General features: G+C 33.7%; 1 protein-coding gene across 1 annotated transcript in view; it reads left to right on the plus strand.

The window, feature by feature from the left end:
- Dcc (DCC netrin 1 receptor) overlaps nt 1–22,704 on the plus strand; it is a 1,030,120-nt gene that overhangs the window by 620,270 nt on the left and 387,146 nt on the right. The window contains exon 6 of the mRNA XM_075968336.1: nt 20,165–20,319. Coding sequence (XP_075824451.1) covers nt 20,165–20,319 — 155 coding nt within the window. The remainder of the gene's footprint in view (nt 1–20,164; nt 20,320–22,704) is intronic.

Here is a 22,704-nt window from a genome sequence, read left to right on the forward strand (position 1 = left end):
CAGTTTACAATAAAATTCTAGTTTTACTGTAATTCCCACAGACTATAGCTTCTATATACAGCAAGGCTCGAAGACCTCGTCTGTGCCCAAATGCCAATTATTCCTGATCTAAACAACTCAAAGGAGTTCCATGGCCTGCATGTCCCCACACACATGCTCACAACAGACACACAATTCAATAAGTGGATAGAAATAGTTTCTTAAGGTATTAGCCTATTCACAAGTGGTTAATTTCCTAGGAAAACTTTTTATTACAATTCAAATTGCACATTTTATTATATATGATTTTCTTTAGAGAAAAATGAGGTACCAAGCTAACAGTTGTTATAAAGGAACATGTCAATCTCTGCCAATTTATGCACTGCTGTATTTGGAACTGTACTCAGTCACACCTGTCTTCAAAACCTTCTGTCTTTGATGAATAACAAAACAATTCATATGATGTCAGTACATATCATGAGTTATAGCAACACTGAAAGTTATTTGTATTTTCCTAATCACACTTGAAGGTACTGTTAAATTTCCTCTTCATATCCACCCATAGCCATTTCTCTGGTCTGTAATTGTGAGTAGAGCAAGCAAACTTGAAAGGTCAGATTATAATCATAAGGAAGTACTTAGTGTATCATGGGCAATCAATATTGGAACTGAGTAGCTCAGTTTGCAAACCGTGCTTGAGCAGCTGGGAGATGATTTCTCCCAACATTACTTTCTATCTTGGGTACAATTAAATTCTTCATTGCCTTACAAGATAAAGATTACCCAAAACTTGACATGCATTTTCAATGTACCCCAGACATGAACATTTTAATAATAGGTAGTAGAGTAGGTTCCTATGAGTCCTCCAAAACTCTTTTAACATAAATATTTACAATGATTTCCATCAAGAAAACTGATGTTCTAATTATATAATAGATAATTTCAGAGACATAAGGCAAAGACCTTTGTTCATAAAAAGATTATCAGCTACTAAATAGTTCTATGCTACAATGATGCATTAAAGAACCAAACATCTGGTTTGTGTTGTAATTTAGATTCAAGTACAAATGATATCAAAGTCTATATAGAAAGAAATTAAAGGTATGTGAAGAGATGTCAAAAGTCAAAGATAAAAACTCAGAAGGAATTATCTAGAAGCAAGCATACTTGCAGGAAGGTATACTTAAAAGTTTACTTAGTAAGTAGAATCTGTTTTTCTATTTTGCTGTATCCACAGTTATGATCACAAGCAATATTTTTCCAGTCTTGACCTACTACTACTTTACAGCTTTTCCTGTTGGTCTCATGAAAGACTTTCTTATAAATTCTGAATAGTATATTATTTAACACATAATTTTTTTCTGAAAGACAATAGTTTTTATAATTATGAATTTTGAAAGAATGCGCCATGCCGATATGGAAAGTGCAAAGACCAGGAAACAAAAAAATTACCTTCATCTTTATGTTCTTCATCATCATCATCATCATCATCATCATCATCATCATCATCATCATCATCTCTGGGAATATGACAGCCACAACTGATGTTCTCTGAAAGCATTAGTTCCAAAGCAAGGAAGATGTGGACACTATCTAGTTCTAGTGTCTCCACTTATGGGTGCAGAATATAAAGGAAAGCATGTCTCTTTCAAGAGCCTGAGTAGCTATGTCAGTCAAATTATAACTGACAAAAATTATTTAAAGAAATTTTTAAAAGATTGATTGTAATAAAGTTATAGTAAAACGATTGATCATGTTTAACACTTAGAAGAGTGGAGGAACCCAACTTAACAGGTACAAAATTTAAAAAGTAATCCCAAAAGCACAACTCCAGGGGCCTGGAGAGGTGTTAGGTCCTCCATGGGAGTAGGCACACACATGGGGCACAGATATATATGTAAAGAAAGCACTGATACACACAAAAAATTCACAGTTGCCTGTAAATTTTGGAACTAAGAACATGTACTGGTCATACAAAGATTAAATTTCAATGAGACACAATATAAGTGTAGATATTAAAATGATAAAAGTAGCTGGTATGGTGGTGTATACTTTTAATCTCAGAGGCAGGTTGATCTCTTTTGAGTTCAAGGGCAACCTGGTCTACAGAGTAGCTTCCAGGACAGCTAGGACTACAAAGAGATAAATCCTGCCTCTAAAACAAATAAACAAAACAAAAACAAAAAACACAATTCCACCTTTAGAAATAGACAACAGGCAGTGAGAGCCACACATGCTGTATTGAAGACAAAGGGAATACATATGAAATAAACACCATTATCATTGTTCTATATCATTATATTTAGATCCATGCATGCAAACACTACAGCCTCATCAAATATTAATTATAACAAACAAATATACATAGAATTAGTACAAAAATTAGTACATGGTGCTATTCTTTAATTTTTCATGTATAAAGTTAAGAAATTAGAACAATAAATTAGTTTGCTTCATATATTTCATATTTTAGGATTATCATTATGAAAAACAACAATAGTATCATTATATCTATCATGTTGATAACAGTTATAGGTAGTAGCAATTATACACATAAATACAGACACACATGATGGAGGAGGGTCATCTTTCTATCTGTTGATTTCATTGGTTAAGCAATAAAGAAACTGCTTGGCCCTCATAGGTTAAAACATAGGTGGGTGGAGTAAACAGAACAGAATGCTGGGAGAAAGAAGCTGAGTCAGGGAGTCGCCATGATTCTCCCACTCCAGGCAGATGCAGGTTAAGATCATTCCTGGTAAGCCAGCTCGTGGGCTACACAGATTATTAGAAATGGGCTAGTCCAGGTGCGAGAGTAAGCCGAGATAAGGCTGGAACTAATGGGCCAAGAGGTGTTTAAAAGAATACAGTTTCCGTGTAATTATTTCGGGTAAAGCTAGCTGTGTGGGCGGCAGGGTGCTGGGGAAAGTGGCCCGCTGCCCTTAATACAACACACACATACACAAATGGGTTATTGTAACAAAATAATATAGATGTCAATAGCTTAAAGAGTAGACATTTCACATTTTTCTAAAGTTTGAAAATCCTAAGAGCAATTGTACAAACATGGCTATTTGTTGGTTCCTTGATATATTGCAAATAGTTATGACCTCACTCTACATGCACGAGACACCTTTGTATATTCTGTGCTTGCTGGGAAATGAAAGAATGAAGTATTTCTCTTCATACCGATCTCATCATCACAGCCCCATTATTTTAGACATAATCTAAATTTAATTATATCCCAATATTCTTTCTGCATAAATCATTTTTGAGAGCCATACTTTAAAATATACAAATTTAGGAATTATAAATACTAAGCCTATAACAGACATGGATAATATTAAAGAACAATGGGGTTTTCTTTCTATCAGATGTAAAAGGAGACTTGAAGTAAATTTGAATTAATAGTCACATAATCTTCTGCCTATTAAAGACCAGGGGACAGAATTCAGCCAAAGGACAGGCGTTGATTACTCAGGCTGATCTCTTGTTAACCACATCACATTGTGTCTTTCATTATCCTTAGACTTAAGATAGAAAAACAACATGAGATGTAATGTTGATAGAATTGAGTCAATTGATATGGAAGGATTTTATTAGGGTCAGCAGAAAGACAGTTTTAAAACTTTGAACATGTAATAGAAGGGTCTTTGTAACAGAAAAATGGTATTCATAGGAAACAATTATTTATAATCCTAGAAACTATCATGGGGGAGTATCAGGAAGCAACACCGAGATCACCAAAATGGACTCTTCAAGTGGTTCATTCCCTGTCACATATACCCTACACATCTTAGAAGTTTACAGACAGATTTTACGAAAGGCTGTGTCTGTTAACATCTAACAGAATGGAGGATTTTCCTTTCTTTTCAGAATCACTAATCCAATTTATTCTTTATATCTTTACTGCTATGCTACTGCACGGTCTTGCAGCTTTACTGCTATGCTCTACTCTAACAGCCTCTATCCCACTCCTAGGGTCATTTTGTCTTCCTAGGTAATCTCTTATTAACTTTCATGCAGATGGTAGTGTAAATTTCTATCCTTGTATGAATGAAAGTGAAAGAGTCAGACTTATGTCTTTGAATTTGCTTTCCTCTTTGAGCTCCATTCTCTACAACAGAGTATTGGCAAAGGAGTGTTCCAGTTGTGGTTTCTTACCAGGGAAGTTTAGGGTAATTAGAGAGGACATTTAACATATGTTTTCTACTTTTGTGTTCCTGTAGTTGTAGTCAGGACGTCAGCTGCTGACCTACCTACAAAAGGTCAAAGCTGTGGTGAATGGAATATGCTTCTTGACTCTGTTCTTCCTCTTGTCAGGACGTGCCCTGGGGCTTTGTCTCCATAAAGCTCTTCCCCGACACATCTTATTGGGCATTCTGATTTTTCTCAATCTTAAAAGATTTAAGTTGCAATTCATTAGTGTCATCAAACTATGAAACCTTATCGACAGTTGTTTTTTTTTTTTTTTTAATTTTCCTGTGTGCTTCCACGCATTTTCCAGTGCTCAGTTACAGTGATTCCAACATGTGGGCTTTGGAAACATCATCTTTTTCCATTCAATTGTATCACCATTCTCTTTGATTTTATCTATTATCCTTGCACACTCAGTTCCTGGCCTAAAAACCCTATATATTTTAATATATATCATATTAACTCACTGACTCCTTACTGACTGAGCTTAACCCACAATTTCTGTAAAACAGTCTAATGATTGTTTTATCCTGTGGCCCAGCTTGCATTTCTGGGAAGTTACTCAGTTGATACCAATAGCATATTACAGAGATATTCGTAAACAAATGCTTTTTACAACATTATTGACAGTTTTTGAGTTATGGAAGCAAACTAGTTGTCCAACAAAAATGGATTAAGAATATGTAGTATTTCTGCATATTGGAATTTATTTTTGCCATAAAATGAATAAAGTTGTATCCTTTGACAAAATAGATCAGATGGGGATTTGAATGGTAATGTTAAGCAAATATGAACATCTTTACTAATAGAACTATGAGATATAATTTCAAAAAGCAGTAGATAATCACAGAAACCCCGAGGAAAATAAAGTTCTGAGGAGCAAAACTACCAAGTAGGTGAGAAGCATTCATGAGGAAATTTAAAACAGTGAGGAAGTAATTTGAAGAAGACACAAGAAGGTGGAATGGCATCCCATGTTTATAAATTAGCATTTTTACCATTTTCAACATGGCTATATTACTGAAAGAGATTTATAGATTCAGTTCAGTCACCATCAAAAATATCAAAATTTTGCTGAAATTCTTCAGAGAAATTGAAAACAAAATCACTTAAGTTTCATATTAAAATAAAAGAAACCACAAATAACCAAGGAAATTTTCAACCAAAAAAAAATTTTAGGGTCTAACTGTAAGTGATTTTAATCTGTATTGCTCAACCATAATTTTTAAAACAGGAAATAACAGCATGGCACTAAAAAAAATTGGAAGGAAAGTGGAATAGAATTAAAAAAAAATAACCCAAGAAATAAACTGACATAGAGATATCTAACTTTGGACAAACTTGTCAAATATACACTAGGAAATTACAGCCTCTTCAATAAATGATACTGAGTGTCCAAATATAGAAAAATGAAACTAGATCAATATCTCTTACTTTGTAAAAAAAAAATGTCAGCTAGAAATAGATTAAAGACCTGAATATAAAATTTGAAACTCTCAAATTGCTGGAAGAAAACAAAGCAAAGCAAAACAAACAAAATATATACATTTTCAGAAGAGGGCACTTCAAGCAAGCATTGACACACATGACTATATGAAATTAATACGGTTCTACCCTGAAAGGAAATTACTGAATGGGACAGAATCTTGTCCAGGTATGTATCTGGCAGGAGACCAATGTTTAGAATATATAAAGGACCTAAAATATTAATTACAACCACCCCAGATAGTGCAGTCAATAAATAATCACTCAAAATGATCTTACTATTCTTAACAGATTAATTTCAGATAGCAAATGAACACATAAAAATGCTTAACATTTCTTACCAAACAAATGCAAATTGAGACTACACTACAATAGCTTTTAATCTAATCCAAATTAGAATACCTAGCAGTTGACAAAAATATAGCAACAGATGCTGGCTAAAGGAGTACTTGTTTGCTGAAAGAACTTTAAATTGCCACATCTACTATTGAAATAAATATAATGGTTTCTCACAAAATTAGAAATAGAAATACTGTATGCCCTGTTAGGCTACCCTGTGAATCTGCCCACAGAATGCAAGTTACCACACTACAGAAATATATGCCCATTCATATTTGTGTCATAATGTTCATAAAATTATTGAATCAATCTGAATGTCCTTCATCAGAAAAGGAAATATATTAGATGGATAGAGTAGAGTTTTATTTTGTTATAAAATATGAAAAATGTCACATGCAGGAAAATGGATGCAATTGATTATTTTCATATTAAATTAAATATGCTATATTAATTGAAATATGTATTGGTGTGTGTTTATATATGGAGCCATAGATATGTGAAAACACACATATTAACATATGACATAAGAGGCTAGGAGTAAAAGGCATGGGAGAGATAGTCTTCAAGAAAGGGTAATGAGGGATGAATTTCATCCAAGTATTTAGTATACTTTAACAAAAAAATTGCTGTATTGATACTAATCTTTTGCAAACAGTGTGTATTACTAAAACTCTTCAATCCATATTTTGTGATAGACTACAAACCTGCTGAATTAAAAACACATTGATGTACAGAGTCTGCATTTTAAAATCTACAATAATGAACTTCAATATCAGCTGAAGTTTTAAACACAATGTTCTAGAATAATTTTAATAATCTGTTATAACATTATAGAATTTAGCTGAGTCTTTCAGAGATTTTGAAAGAGGCTTTGCCTTCTGCCAAAACTAATAGGGAAAGAAGAAAACAATTACCAGAAGACAGTAATCCACTGTAGCAAACACTGGTTTGGCTTAGGAAGTGCCCAGAGAATTACTAACTAACTCTATCCAGAGGAATAAACATGATATTCAAACAAGCCTGAAGTCAGTTACAAACATGAAGTTCCTGAAATGGATCAGAATGAGAAGGGAAGGCCATCCAATGAGAGAAATAGGCTGGAAGGTACTGGAGATGAGAAGAAATAGAGTTTTCTTCAGAGGATCAGAAACAAATCTACGGAAGAGAACACTTCCACCTGACAGTTTCATCTTCTAACGGTGGCTACTCAAATAGGAGAAACAATCATTATATAAGCCAACAACCCCTTTGGTTTGGAGGCCTAGTAATATGAGGCTTTTATTGGCCGATGGAGGATTAGGACATCATTCACCTAACTGCAAGGTTTCGTCTTGGCTTTTTAAACGAAGTGTCTGTTGTATTACAAAATGTCAAATTTGTATTTTGAATAGGTGATCTCCAAAGTACATGTTTCCATTACATTATTTTATATTTTATTAATTTATTTATACTTTATTCTTTTTTATTCTTTATTAATTTTCTTCTATCCATCAAACAATTAATGAAATAAACAAGAGTTCACTTCACCTCTGCTAGTCTCCCCTCATGTCACTTAATGCCTTCTTTAAAGCAGTTTATGAAATTATGAATGTCAAGGTGACAGCAGAAAAAAGTTAAACTGTTTCTCCATGGTATGGTTTCTCTAAACAGACTAAGCAATACACATTGTTAAAATCTGAGTACTATTGTTCTTGCATATTAAATGGTATATGCTTTAAAAATGTTTACTTTGGGGGTCAGAAACAGTGCACTGTCCTTTCTATGATAAAATGTATTTGGCGGAGAGATGCACCTTAAAATATGAAAATGGAAATTTTTTTTGGAGAAAATGCTATTCCCTTTCATGTTTGCTTACTCCACAGTGCAGAAATAATAGTCTGTTTTTTTAGATGTACAAAAAGAAAAAATGAACATTTCTTTGTTAAAAAAACAAAGTGATTGTGGGGAATACTAAAATACTTTGTACTTTACTTTGTATTTTTAAATGTGGCTAGATAACAGAGAAAGGTCATTGGTTGGAATTTAGACAGCATAGTTTTAATGTTGCCTCTGGTGTTTATGAGCTGTGTGATGCCATGGAAGCCGTTTACCAGTAACTCCTTCGTCCATAAAACACAAGGAAAGGCATCTATCTCTGAGACACTTTACAGACCCCACTTAGTCCATCAAGTCAGCATTTTTTCAAGACGTAGTGCCTTAGAATATAAGGTAATAAATAATTATTCATGATTCTCTTTTTAAATCTTTACAGCTTACATTTCTGCCCCATTTGGTTTTCAAGTTTATTTTAAAAGCAAAATCAAACAAGCAAAAAATAGCTCTTTCTAATATAATTTCAACCTGACATGTAGCTTGGTGGAGTTATTTTTCTATTCACAAAGCACACATTTGAATAAGCTTTCAAACACATACATAAGAAAGGATGTTGGTATTTTTGGTTCCATTTTTCTTAAAGACATATAAACATATACAGGACCATACAAAGGCATGTTTGCTTATAGAATGTTGATTTGCATAGCTGTATATGTGTATGGCTGATTATTCACAAAGTATAATCTTGTGTTGATTAATATCCCTGCTTATGTTTAGCATGAAAACATGAATTAAATGTAAACACAGGAATACATATGAAGCAAATATGAACAGCAAGTATAAACACATCTCAAGAATATTTTGGAAATGTCTGAGAAACAAATATATATTTTGTTAATCAGAATCAATGGTATTATAAGCATTCTCATCAGCTTGCTTTTAACTGATTAGCCATAGAATAAATGTAATTATATAACTACTTGGAATAAGGTGCTAAAAAGATTCTTTAAAAAAATGAGAAAATACATAAAATGTTTCCTTAAATTTTTTTCATCAATTTCCAAAGATGTTTTGAACATTAAAAGATTTCATGAAGAAATGCAATGTTGATTTGCATCCTGGTATCTCCTGGAGATGACAGCTAAGTGTTTCCCTTACATGTGAATAGAATTTATTACATGGTGCATTATTTAGTATTTCAGCCTGTGCTGTGTAGATGATGCCTGACAAATTATAAGATATGAAGATAGCATATTGCTTAATGAAGACAAAATATAAACACATACACACAAATGTGATAAAAACCTGCAAATACTTGCTTGTATATGTCAGGTCCTATAATGAAAAAAAGACCGATGGCAGAGTCAGACAGTAGAAATCTTAATAGCCTATGAAAGTATTTTTTTTGTACAAACTGGTTTTATACATGTAGTAGAATTTTTAAGTTTCAATTCAGGTTATTCTTGAATCACACACATTTTAATTATTATTATAATTGATTTAAAATATTATGCAAAATAATTAAAATACAATTTAATTTCTTATGAAAGAATCCATTAATGTATATTAATGGATTTTCAGTTTGTTAAGATTTTATAATAATTCAAATATATATGTTTCTTCACTGCTTAAAATTTCCGCTTTTGAAGCTGTCAAAACTATGTATTCTGATCTTGTGTAAGTTATTTGTGATTTCTAGAAGCCAAAATTTAAAAATTGCAAAGGCAGAGAGGGCCTGGGAAGGAACTTTCATGAAAAAAGGTTTGCTTCATTGCAGAAATTCAGATGTCTAACACCAGAGACTATAACTCCAGCACCTGGACAGGGGGATGGGAGGAAGGGACACAAGAATTTTCAGAAGTTTGCATGTGCAAAAATTTTCAGAGGCATGAATTATACAAAGTTAAAAGCAAAGATTCTCAAACAAGGTAGACTGTAGGACAGACTACTGACCTTGTCATCTGATACCCATATAATTGTGAACTTATGCAAAAACACACACACACACACACACAAGATGTACAATAAACTAAGTAAAACAGAAGGCAGATAAAGTATCAAAATTAAAATACAATCAGTGCTGGAAGTATTTTTTTACTAAATTATCTTAGCTTCAAGTCCTTTGTATGTATTGGTTAAAAGGGAGTATTCTGAGCAAGAAATTGAAATAATTACCTTTCATCTGCCTTTGAGTGACTCCCAGGAATTTTTATGAGATGCTTAGGTGGGGATATGTTGTGCTAAGCAATACATTAATGCTACTCAAATATTATTTTAGTAGCACCATAAAAAGAAAACTGAAAGTTTTATTACCCCTGTTATCTTTTTCTAAATCAAAGCTATACAAATTGTTCATCCTGAACAGTATATGGACATTTATGTATACTTGCATACAGCAAGCCTTGGAATTCTAAAGCTAGAATCAAAACTCGAGACTAGTTTTCTTTGCCTTAGCAACAGAAAATATCTTAGAGCACCCCTAAATGTATGTAGATCCTTAGTGTATATAACATCATTGATAATCTAATAGTCCTAAAGACACTGAAGAGCCAAGAGGAGAAGATCACAGGCAATCCTCTTGGAGCTGGACTTTTACACACTCTCAGAATTTTGTGAATACAGACATTATTATAGAGAAATAATAAAAACACCTTACCTTATTTCCTTTTCTGAGTCTCTATTTTTCCCCCTATTTCTGTCTCTCTTTGTCCCTTTCTCTTTCCCCTACCTGCTATTTTCAGAGGCAAGATTTGCTATGTAATCCCTAAATTTAGAATCTTCTTAAAGCTTCTTAATGAAAGGGGAATCTTTCAAGTGTGTGTGCACACACACACAATCTCACATACACCCATACACAAACATACATGTACGCACAAGTCACAGATGTGTACATTCATGCATACACATGCATATAGAGAAACACACATATGAACACACCCACACGCAGACACACTCACACACACACACTCACGCACATACACATGGACACACACTTACACACCACAATCACACATAAGTGCACAATACACAAACATTTATAAAATCAGTTTTTGAGAAAAATCCATATGAACTTAATTCCCCAATTCTTCGGTCTTATAAATTCTTCTATGTAATCTGATAAACATTTGAGTGAATGGCTGCATAGCCATTTATACTAATATGCTCTGGACAGTAGTCTTTTCTGGTTCAGGATTCAAAAGTTTTGCAAAACTCCATGCTAAGAAAGAAGAGATTGCCTGTAGCAGAGACTGATGTCCTATTCCTAATCATTTCCCCAAATGCAGACTTTGGGTAAAGTGTTCACTTTGGCAAAGTCTCACTTTGTTTAGGCTTTATAGTGATATAATTCTCTTTTGTAGTCACTATTTCTCTTTTGATTTTGCTATTTCTCTATTGAAGTGTGTTGTAAATCACCTCCTATCTGTTCAGTACTGCATAGAGTTCTCCAGTTGGATGGGACTTTCAGTTGTCTGGCTTTGTTGTTGAATAATGTAAAAGGTGCTGCATTCTGTCATCACTTGTATAATTGAGATTGTGGTTTCATAAATAAACTATCATGTATGTACATTTGATTATCATTGTTCCATTGCTTTTGAACAGTGAGGATTACCATATGGTAGGTCTGTCTTTCCTTTCTCTATTGTATGTGTGTTTCATTCCTGGATGTTCAAGTAATTCTTTACCCTTCAGGTTCAATGGTTTAAATTAAACCTATCTCATATCTTGCCATGTCTCATTATATATTCAATTTTCCAGAAACGTTAGAGCAGTCTTTCAATTTGGAAATCCACAGTTATTTCTTAGGGACATTTCCCTTGCTGTTATCTTCTGTCCTATCTCTGCACTCCTAATATCACGAGTGCCAGTTATATTAAGGGTGCATCATCTTAGTCTGGCGCAGCACATGTGTGGCCTTCACTACTTGTTTGGCTTTGCCTTTTTCATTGACATTTGCTGTGAATATCTCCTCTCTGCTGTCTCTTGGTAATTTGATTTCCCGTTGCAACTGTTGTGGGGTTTATGCATTTGTGATTTATTCATTGGTTTTCTAATGATGGTGCGTGGGCTTTGGCTTTTGGCTAGCTCCCATCGCGTTTCAGCCTGTTGTCTTCTCATCTCGTTTTTGACCTCTGTTTTCATTTCATCTCTTTACGTATCAAGAGACTCCATTGTGCAAAGCATGTTGAAGAATTTCTTTCTGTTCTGCTGTAGGTTCTCTACTCATTCATTACATCCTATACTTCCCATTGCCCGTCACTATCTGCATATATTAAAATATAATCTTGTAAGTAACTTCATCTAAACATTCTTTTCACTCTAGCGTATTAAGTGTTTCTTTGAGACTTAATTAAGAACCTTCCCCGGGTACATTTAAGCTCTATTTTGAGTCGGGATGTCTCAGGTTTCAGATGTGAGTAAATAACTTATGTGTATAGGATGGTGAGTTCAGATGAAAGAGTATGTGACCTCTTTTCGAATATCCAACTGGGCTGGTTGGTTCTATTTTCCATTTCTGTTTTTCGGAGATGGAGTTGTAGTAACGATTCTAATCAACTCTTTACTGCTATGCTGGATGATGCTGTCTGCTCAATACAAACATATGTACCTCAAAAGAGAGAACCTATTTTGAGAACTGACTGTGTAAAACTGGACTGTAGTCATACCTGTGAGCATGTTATTGACTGTGGATTAATGGGTGATGACAAAATCCACCACCATAATTGGTGTTCCTGGGTGGGCCTGTCTGAATAAGAAAGGTAACCGAATAAGCCAAGAAAACCTATTAGTGGGATTCCTCAATGATCTCTGCTTCAGGTCTGGCCTCCAAGCTCTGCTTCCAGCTACTATTTTTGCTTACCCAGGGATTTTTGAACCAAAAGCTAAAATAAACACTTTAAATCCAAGTTACTTCTGTTATTGTTTTGTTATAGAAACAAAGAAAGCAAAAACAACTAGTTAATGAAAGAACTCCTTATGTGTTCTCAGTAACCATAGCACTTTCTTAAGGACAAAAGGGAAAACACAGGTTTTCCAGAGGTTTTGCATGAACTCATTTTAAAGGTGTTAGTGTGAATTGAAAGGTTGCTGGGGGGTGAGCAATTAACCCTGATTGTTATGAAAGGTGCAGGAAATTTAGTAATACAAATGATCCCCATTGACCTAATTAAATGGACTGTAAGATTTCCTTATAGGCTATGTATTATAATGAAAAGTTGGTAAAATTCTTTCTAATGTAAGATATCTAACTCTTCAACATTCAATGTAAAATACTCAAACATAACTTTCACAAAATGAAATTTTTTCTACCTTCAAATACCAAAAGGACTGACTAGATTATATTTGATTGAGGGGAAAGTGATAGGTCTCTAATTTATCTTTCTACTATTAATAATAGCAACGTATTATATTTTCTACTTTTGATTGTACAATGCATTTCTAGTATATCTTATCTAATGTGTTTTCATATACTTCATAGTCAAAATGGAAATTCAAAATTGAAAATGGTTATCAATTTTATATGAACCAACATATAGATTTATAAAAACAAATGCCATTATCAATATAGGTATTTGATAAGATCACAGAATTTATATATAAATTTAAAAGAATATATGTATATGTAGAAATACCTGTGTAAATATCCTTGTGTGTGTGTGATTACATACACACATACATGCAAAGTTAATTGCTGGTGATTTGCCAGTATCGTTATTTGTGTATTACGTTTCCACTGTTGATGTTAACAGGATAGTTTTGACATCATTGTGCATATAGAAGTAGGATCATGGGAAAATCCCCCTACTATTTTCATCACTGGCTTGAGCCTAATGGAATCACACTTCCAATTTAGTTATAGCCCTGGCAATTGAAAAGAGAAATGAAAAGTTCAGTGCGGACTTAGAGAAAAGCAACCCTGATTACAAAGAAAGCCGACACTGGGGAAGGCACTGACTTGGATTACTTGTCCGGATAAAGGAAATTGTGTGGAAAGATTCGAAATCATTTCCTAGTATATATGAAGGACTTTGAAGTAAAGGTTGAAGATCAGACATTGTTTGTTTCTACACAGAGCAGCAATATTAGGTAGAAAGAGTGTCGTTCTGCATTGTGTTCACAATAGTCAATACTAATGGGATGCAGAAATAAAATTCAAAAGATCTCAACTTTCTTTTCTCTATATCAATAAAATACTGACTTTTTCAACAATAGTTGTTAAGACTGTAATTCATGTTTCTAGTATTTTGTTGCTATGGTTGGTGTTGATTTTAGAGGAAAAACAATCCCTTATTTTTATTGATGCTGTTCCTTACCTCACTTACTGTTCTTACTCATCTGTAGCCAAGAAATTACTGATACATACATATATTAAGAAAATAGTGTACACTAGCAGTGTTTATGGCAATATAATAAATGAATCCCTCTCACTTTGCTGTGGAAATATGCTAAAAGACCAGGTTGAATAGCAAATATAGGAAATAAATACAGAATGAAAGTACAATAAAAACTCCAATCAATATTAATAATAATAAAATACCTTATGACTTTAATTCCAAGGCACAGTATTCCTACCATTTAAAGGTGGAAGTCAACTTATCTCAGCCTCAATATTCTTAGGAGAGTATAGCTGGGTATGTGTGAGAGAGAAGTGGAGTATCAGATACGGGGCTCCCCAACTGGCTAAAATGTAGGAAAGAATGCATAAAACGGAAAGAATAAGACTAGAGATAAATTTTAAACAGATTTCAAATCTATTGTCAGACAAAAGATGCCTAGAAGGCAGTATTAGTATGGCACCTTGCTAAAAAGTAAATAAGAGAAGAAAAATATTTTTACATTTTAAATAAGTTCTTTGAAAAGACATCCCATGGACTGCAGAAGCTGGCACAGTATAAAACAAAGCAGATTTGATAAGGAGAGAGCAATTTTTCTTTGTTGACTTGAACAGTCCTATAGAAGCATTAGGTCTGAGAGACAGGATTCTGTGGAAGTGTCCTTTGCTCTCCTACTCTTTGGTATCACTAAGCTCACGTTCAGTACCAGATGGCTTCTTTTGTAGTCATTGCATTGGGCATGGAGAATTCTACATGGGAGACAGAAACAACAAAGGTATTCAGCCATTAAGTGTCTAGTTTCTTCATGAGTTTCATTTCAGAAAGGACTATTGCCATTGTTCTACAAATAATGAATAAGTAAAGTTAAAAGAACCTGAAGAGATTGACAGAGAACTCCAAAGACTCACTGAGTTTCACCATTTAAAAATATTTCATATTTTATTTACATATTCATATTTTATTACACCCTTTATTTTTAAAATTGTAATATAATTATATTATTTCTCCATTACCTTTCCTTCTTCAAACCCTCCCATTTATACCTCTTTCATATCTTTCAAATTCATTACCTCTTTTTTCATTAATTATTTTTGCATGCATGTATCTGTATACATATATATTCTTAAAAACAAAATACTTAGTACATATAATGTTTTCTGAGCATATATTTTGGCTCTAGCAAAGACCACAAGACCTCTGCTGACCACTACGGAATGATGAAAGTGACAATGATAGCATTCTCCATGGAGGGACACAACAGTTGGTTATCCAACAGCAAATGCTCTCTATTCTTAGGGTGAAAAGGTTCCTAACAGACGGCGTGGATATTTATGTTTTCATAATAGAAACTGCCTTTTTCGATTATTCTTAGTCATTCCCTGGAGTGTATTCTGCTGCTTACTTCTCATTTATACTGTCCTGATTAAAAAAAGGCATTGTTTAGGAGGCCATAATTTAAAAGTGAGTTGGGGATATTGAGTGTCCACCCCATGGAAGAGGTTGGAGGAGGGATGAATATATGCAATTACATATTAATTACATTTTTAAAAATTAAAACCTTACTTAGAAAGAAGTTCTTTCTCATTACAAAGAGCTATGACAACTCTTTAAAATGTATAGAATCTCTTCAATTCCAAGTCACACTGAAAACATTAATTTTGTACAGTAAAGTGTGCCTTTAAATATTAATGTTTATTATAGACCTAAATAAATGAGGATAGTAATGCCTTTTTCCATTTAAAACATATTAATAAAGAAAAACCAGTAACCTATATGAGTACAATTCCAGCTAGAAACCATATGTGGACAAGGGGAGAAAGCATACTTAACATACTAGTGGGGAAATCACAGCTTTAATGAAAACCCATGGTGCTAAGCTGGTTGCTACTGAGGACTTGGGATCTAACATAACAGAAGAAACTTTATTGTATAAATGTAAGAGAGTGAGCATCAGAGAAAAAATTTACCCAAATTTAAGTTTTGCTTACCCAACTCCAGGGATTGTCATTTGAAGGAATATTTAATACCTTAATTTTTGAATAGAACAAATTCATTTAAGAGCTGAGTTAGATTTTTTTTTCTGTACCCTATGTATGAAGAATTGATTTTGATCACCATTCTCTTAACTACAATATTTTTGTTTGTTTGTTTTTCTAGTCAGGATTTATCTGTAGCTTTGGAGACTGCTTTGGAACTCTCTCTATAGATCAGGCTGCACCCGAACTCACAGAGATCTACCTTCCTCTGCCTCCTGAGTGCTGGGATTAAAGGTGTGCACCACCACTGCCCTTATAGTTATATTTTTTTTAAAAAATTTAACATACTATAAGGCATAAAGACACTGTAAAATCAAAATATGTTACAAAATGTGAATAATATGCTTTTAGCCATCAGTTACATTTTATCCAAAGAAGTCAAACATAGCTAAAATCAATCTTTCCTGAAATTGCCATACGACATGTTTGTAATTTAATGGTACTTAAATTTTATTCCTCATTAAGCTATGGCTATAAGTACTTTAAAATAGAGGATTAAAATAGAGGATTTTTTCATGAAAGAAAAAGGCAGAGCTAAAATTATAAAAAAAAAAGTAGAAAAACAGTCATGTGCTCAGGACTTTGCATGTAAGAATTTTAATCGGACTGGTAAATAGTTACACATGAGAGATTTCTTAGTCAACACTTGTTATAACACAACTGGGCACAGAGCAAGAACCTTATCTGGAGGAGAAAAAGACAAAATCCTCATACAACTGGGGTGAAACTTGCTTCTAAGAGAATGAACAAAATTGACTTATCTAAGTAGTGCAATATGGATAGGGTTTCTGTTAATCCTTAGCTGTATACAAGTCATATTCACCATTTACTTTCTCCATTTTAAAGCAAGACAATCTGATCATATCTTCTTAAATGTCCATGTTGACCACTTAATAATTTGATTATTGTGATGGTTAACATCGCAATTAAAATTTAGACTTATCTACCATATTATATTGATGACATACACATGCCCAAAACAAATGGCAGAAAACATAGACATGGACCCAATATATAATGTTTAAATTCCCCATGTACTTTAGACAATACTTCTGTTCACCAAATATCTAATGCAGAAATTAATGAACCAGATATGAATATTTCGTTAAGATAACTAGTACAGACATGGTATCCAATGTGATGATTAAAGCCTAATATAGGCAAACAATAGAAAAACAGTCAGCACTCTGCATATATATCTTATATGTTTGTGCATATATATCCATATATAATATGCAAGTGGTAGTAATTATTGTGGCAGTTCATCATAGATCCCATGTTGTGGTTGTTAGAGGAATAAAAGGAATTATTCCCTTAAACGTAGGGCACTGAACTTTATCTTCAATAAGGTGAGATGTTATCAAAATTGAACATGTACTTAGCTCTATATTATCTATCCCCATGAGAGACAATAAATTGGAAAATGATTCCTGCCTATCAGATTAAAGGACAGATTGATTCTGAATAAAATTATTTCAAAAGTAGGAATCACTTAAACATAGTCGTTTTCCAGGAGCTCTAAGGTACAATATAACATTTTGACATTTAGAATACCAAAGGGAAATTCTACTTAGAAAACATGGAAATAGCATAATTTTAAAAATAGTATGAGCTACATATGTCCATGCAAAATGCACTCTCAATGTATACACTGATGTAGGTATTTGTATAGATTAGGAAAGAAGGAAGCAGCAATACATTTGGTATGGGTTATGCACTCTGCTTGGCTCTGCTTCTCTTTTCCTTTATAACTATGTGTTGTTTCCAAACTTTGTCTGCTATCATTTTTAATTCTTCTAAATTAAAAATGAGGATAAATTCAGAGGGACTTATAGTGACTATACAGAGTAGGATTAAAACTGACCCCATTCCGGCCTGGAATGATTGAACCTTCACTTTTTTCCTGGCACTATTTAAATTTGTGGTCCTCCATCTTCCTTTCCTATACCTGTGACCCTTCCTGCTACTTCTAACTTTAGGTTATTTTATTCTCTTCTACTTCATTTATTCTTTTCCTCATTTTCTCCCTATCCAGTTGCACATAGATAAATAGAGAGATCAATAAAACATGTGACATTTATCATTATATATATAGTTGAAATATTTGTTTCAAAACAGTTAATTACCTTGAGGATCTATTATTGAATATGACCAAATTTTACACACCTCCAAAACCTTCGTATATTTTCAAAACCTGATGAGCGTTAGCATTTTGTATACATAGACTTAGGGAGTTTCCCTTGTCCTAGGACATACAGATTGAAAGGTTGAAGTGTGTTCACATAGTATTATTTCTAAGAAAAAAAAAAGCTCTCAGTGCTTGCTTAAATACATCATTTTTGAGATGATAGAAACATTTCTGAGTTACTTTTCCAGCAGAATTTTAGGTAGCAAAAGAGGCAGTTACAGTAAAGTAGTTGAGAATGTGGGCAAGGCCACGTTCTTAATTTACAAGGGGTGTAATTTTGGGGAAAAAAAAGTTATGTGAATATCTTGTAGTATAACATTTTTCTTTTAAAAAATAAGGATAATACATTATGCCTCAAAGAACTATGGTGCAAATACTAAATAGAAAGAGAGTGGACTAATAAATTCAACTTTGTCTTTTCCTAGTAAATACTGGCTGTTGCTCAGTAAATAATCCCCAGATGCAAATGTGTATAAAACTGAGGACAGTGTTGTAAAGATTCAAGTCATATATATTTCCTCAGAGGCACTCAATAAATATTTCAGCTGTCTTTGGGTACATTGTCAGTGAACCTGGCAAAAGAATCCGAAAAAAATGTCATTATGCTAATAATATTATCAATATTAAATACATAATTTAGCCCTGTATACAGTGTTTAGAACAGCTCTGAGGCATTTCTCTTCATGACTTAATTTCATGAATATTCATGAATCTGATTCCAGTCATCTAAATCAATTGCCCCAGTGAATGATTAAGGAAATCGAAATGAGTTTAGTCCTGGAGGTTCAAATATTTAGCTACAAATCAAGACTAAGACAGGTTGAGAAAGGAAGATGGAAGTAACCAAGATGAAAACCATGGCGTTTATACTGTCTCTCCCCACTGTCTTAGTGCTTGGTGAACAGAAAGGCATCTTAGGGTGGCATCTAAGGAAAGCTTGCTCATCCTGGTTAGAAGAAGAAAAATGTGTAGTTACCCAAATGTATAAAAACAATTACTCATTGATCAATGATAAAAGCACACACTGTCTTGGAAAATGGTTGCTAAAGATGCTTGTTTTCTATGTAAGCCAAGATTGTGGCTGATACTTCAGTGAATTTTATGTTTCTTCTCTGACAATGTGAATAGTCCAGTCATATTTAACCTTAACTCTCCTCATTTTTCCCCCTAGTTTTGGGGAACTGACCTATAAAGTGTCTAGCTAAGATGCATTCTATTGCAGTTTTCCTTGGAAAGCGAATTTCCATTATAGCATAGCTATTGGTATGGTAATAAGGAAGTTAAATGAAACTAATAGTTGAAATACTATACTCTGAAAATAATAATATACAGTGTAGTGATACAGTATAGTGCTTAGTTGCTAAATATGTTAAGAACTTGACTAGATTATTTGCACTACAGAGTCTTCATATATAAATAAATCTTAATGATATTTACCATAACAGGTCTTTCTGATCTCATGATCTGAATTGTCTTGGACATGTAAACTTATTGTTTTTTCTTAACATACAGTTTCCTTACCTACCTTCCAGGTCAAATGGATATAAACATTTGAGTATTCAAAATGTTTATTGTATATATATATTTATATTTCCCAAAAGCTGTTTGTTTTTCTTTCTAATGGTAAAGCACTGTTAGCTGTACTGGGGATCAGAACATAAATCCTCTGCTAGTTTCTGTTAAGTTTCAGCTAAGCGTTGGGAAGTGACACCAATCACATAGCAGTGTTTTAATTCAGTGAGATCGCAGCACATACCCCCATATCCCCACTCACCTATTGTTTTCTGTCTTTGCAGTTCCACCATGGTTTTTAAATCACCCTTCCAACCTCTATGCCTATGAAAGCATGGATATTGAGTTTGAATGTGCAGTTTCTGGGAAGCCTGTGCCCACTGTGAATTGGATGAAGAATGGAGATGTGGTCATTCCTAGTGATTATTTTCAGATAGTGGTAATTATCTCCTTTTCATATTAGTTCTGCAACCCTGGTCATTATTTGCTATTTTTTTCCAACTAATATTTTTCTTTTCTGAAAAATAAGGTGTGCTTATTTCTCATATCTTATAGGAATTGTTTAAAGACAGCTAATTATTTGTAGACAGAATTCTAGGGAGTTAATCTAGGGTGTTTATTTTTTACAAAGAAAAGAAGGAAGGAAGGAAAAATGAAGGAAAGAAACAAGAGAGGAGGGAAAGAAATGGGAAGGGAGAGAAGGAGGTAGGAAAATCAGAGTAGAAGAGAAGGCAAGTGAGACTCAGATATTTCCGTTGCCTTTTCATGGGTTAGAATTAAAATCTCTTGCAAGTCTAGGATTATTTTATTTGTTCAGTTTCTCAAAGTAATATGCTTCTGGTTATTGATTGTTTACTGCAGTTAGGTATGCTGTCTCCCTGACTCTTTTTCCATATGGAGCCTGTTAATCCTATTAAGGAGTAAAGATAGTAGTAGTTACTGTGGTCTTGGCACTAGCCGGGGATAACCATGGTATGTAATACTTTGTAACCCTATTTTCCATTTCGAAAACAGAAGAGGAACCATAGCTCTTACAGCCCCCATAAACTCTAGTTCATATTCAGTATGCCTGTGGGAGATCATAGGGGATAGGCCCTCTATTCCTGGATGTCTCCATTACTAGCAGAATATTTGCTCATTTGAAAGAGCACAATGAGGACTCTCTGATAGGTAGAGGCTAACTTCAAAGGTTCTGATTTCAGGCATATGAATATATAGGAACTATAAAAACCGCTTTTCAACTATAAAAGAAGTGTGTGGCAAAAGGAGGTCGCCTCAGGAGCTTTTGTGTTTGAGACAAATGTGACCCTGTCAAAGGACAACCACCACAAAGCCAAGTCTCCCGGGCAGATGGAACCCGAGTATGGTCATCCAGTGAAATCAGCACAGTCTGCCCCTGTGGCATTGCTCTTGTGGGTAAATGACTTCCACAATCAGACAGCTTTCCGCAACTTCCATAATCTTTCAGTTGTATGCATTTTGTCAAACAATATTTCTAAAGAAAAAAATGTAAACCATACCTTTACCACTTCCGTCACCATTTTCCATCTTCACTTTTATTTTCATTTGTTTAATTGGTTGGGTAAAAGTAAGAGAGGGCACCATTTAACTTTTGAATGCCACACCAATCCATTATTTTAAATGCAATGCTTTTTTTCCACTACCACTGAATTAAAAATGACCTGCCAATGGGCAGCCTGAAAAGTGGACCATGTGCCTAAAATATATGCTACTTGCATGAAAAGGAAATTGTTGAGTGCCCTTAAGGACACATGATAAAATGCAACATTTATTTTTTTCTACAGCTTGAATAATCTTGCTCACAGCATGGCTCATTACAGCCAAGCTATTTAAATGCTTCTTTTCTTTAGGTGTAAGAAAATGTGTGGTATATGCCCTATTCACATCCAAATGTGCTTAAAAATATATCCTGAATAGTTTCAGAAATTTGAGAACCATTGTGTGCTGCTGCCCATATAGTGCTGAGCTCAGATAGTAACTTAGAAGGGAATTGTTAATTAGAAGTTAGCCAACTTTATCTAAGAATTTTACATCAGTTGAAAATTGACTACAAGACACTAAACACAATTAAGAATTCCCTGTGAGGTAATATTTATCTCTTAATGACTTTAGGGGAAGTGATTTAACATGTCTCATTTACTGAACTAATTCTTGGACTAATATTGAAGATAAACTGAGTTCATATAATTAAATACTATCTCTAGATCATTTTATCATCCATCCCTGAAAGAGATTGTGCTTCAATTTATATACAAAAGGAGTTAACTTTACTGTGTTTCCACACTGAATTGCTGGAGGTGAGAATTTTTGATTATGAACAAAAACAATATGGATATAAAAATCTGCCATAGGCTTGACTTCAAGCACCTCAGAGATTATGCAAAGAAATTACTACTTTAAAGGATATTAAAACATATTTGGGCAAATAATTCCAGAAATAATTCAACCTAGACAGATACTTTCTTCTTCAGGATCTGCAAGAAGGAGTAGTTTTCTTTTTTTTTCACTCTTGTTTATTTTCCTATATATCTCCTAGATATAGCTCCCTTCATAAAGAGAAGCAATAAGGTATTTTTGAATACTTATATTGATTTCTTGCATTCTTGTTAAAGATATCTTTTTGTTTTAACATTTAAATATGTAGGATGTCTAGTAATGTGACTATACATCTCTTGCAAATTAGGCAGAATTATTAACCCCTGAATTAAGAAGGAGAGTGAAGAGTGTGTAATACTTCCTCATATCACAGGGCCTATTGCCTAGATATCCTCATGGTTTACCTTGCCTTCTGTGCTCTGTGTTT

The sequence above is a fragment of the Microtus pennsylvanicus genome, chromosome 4 (assembly GCF_037038515.1).
Source record: "Microtus pennsylvanicus isolate mMicPen1 chromosome 4, mMicPen1.hap1, whole genome shotgun sequence".
NCBI classification, from domain to species: Eukaryota; Metazoa; Chordata; class Mammalia; order Rodentia; family Cricetidae; genus Microtus; species Microtus pennsylvanicus.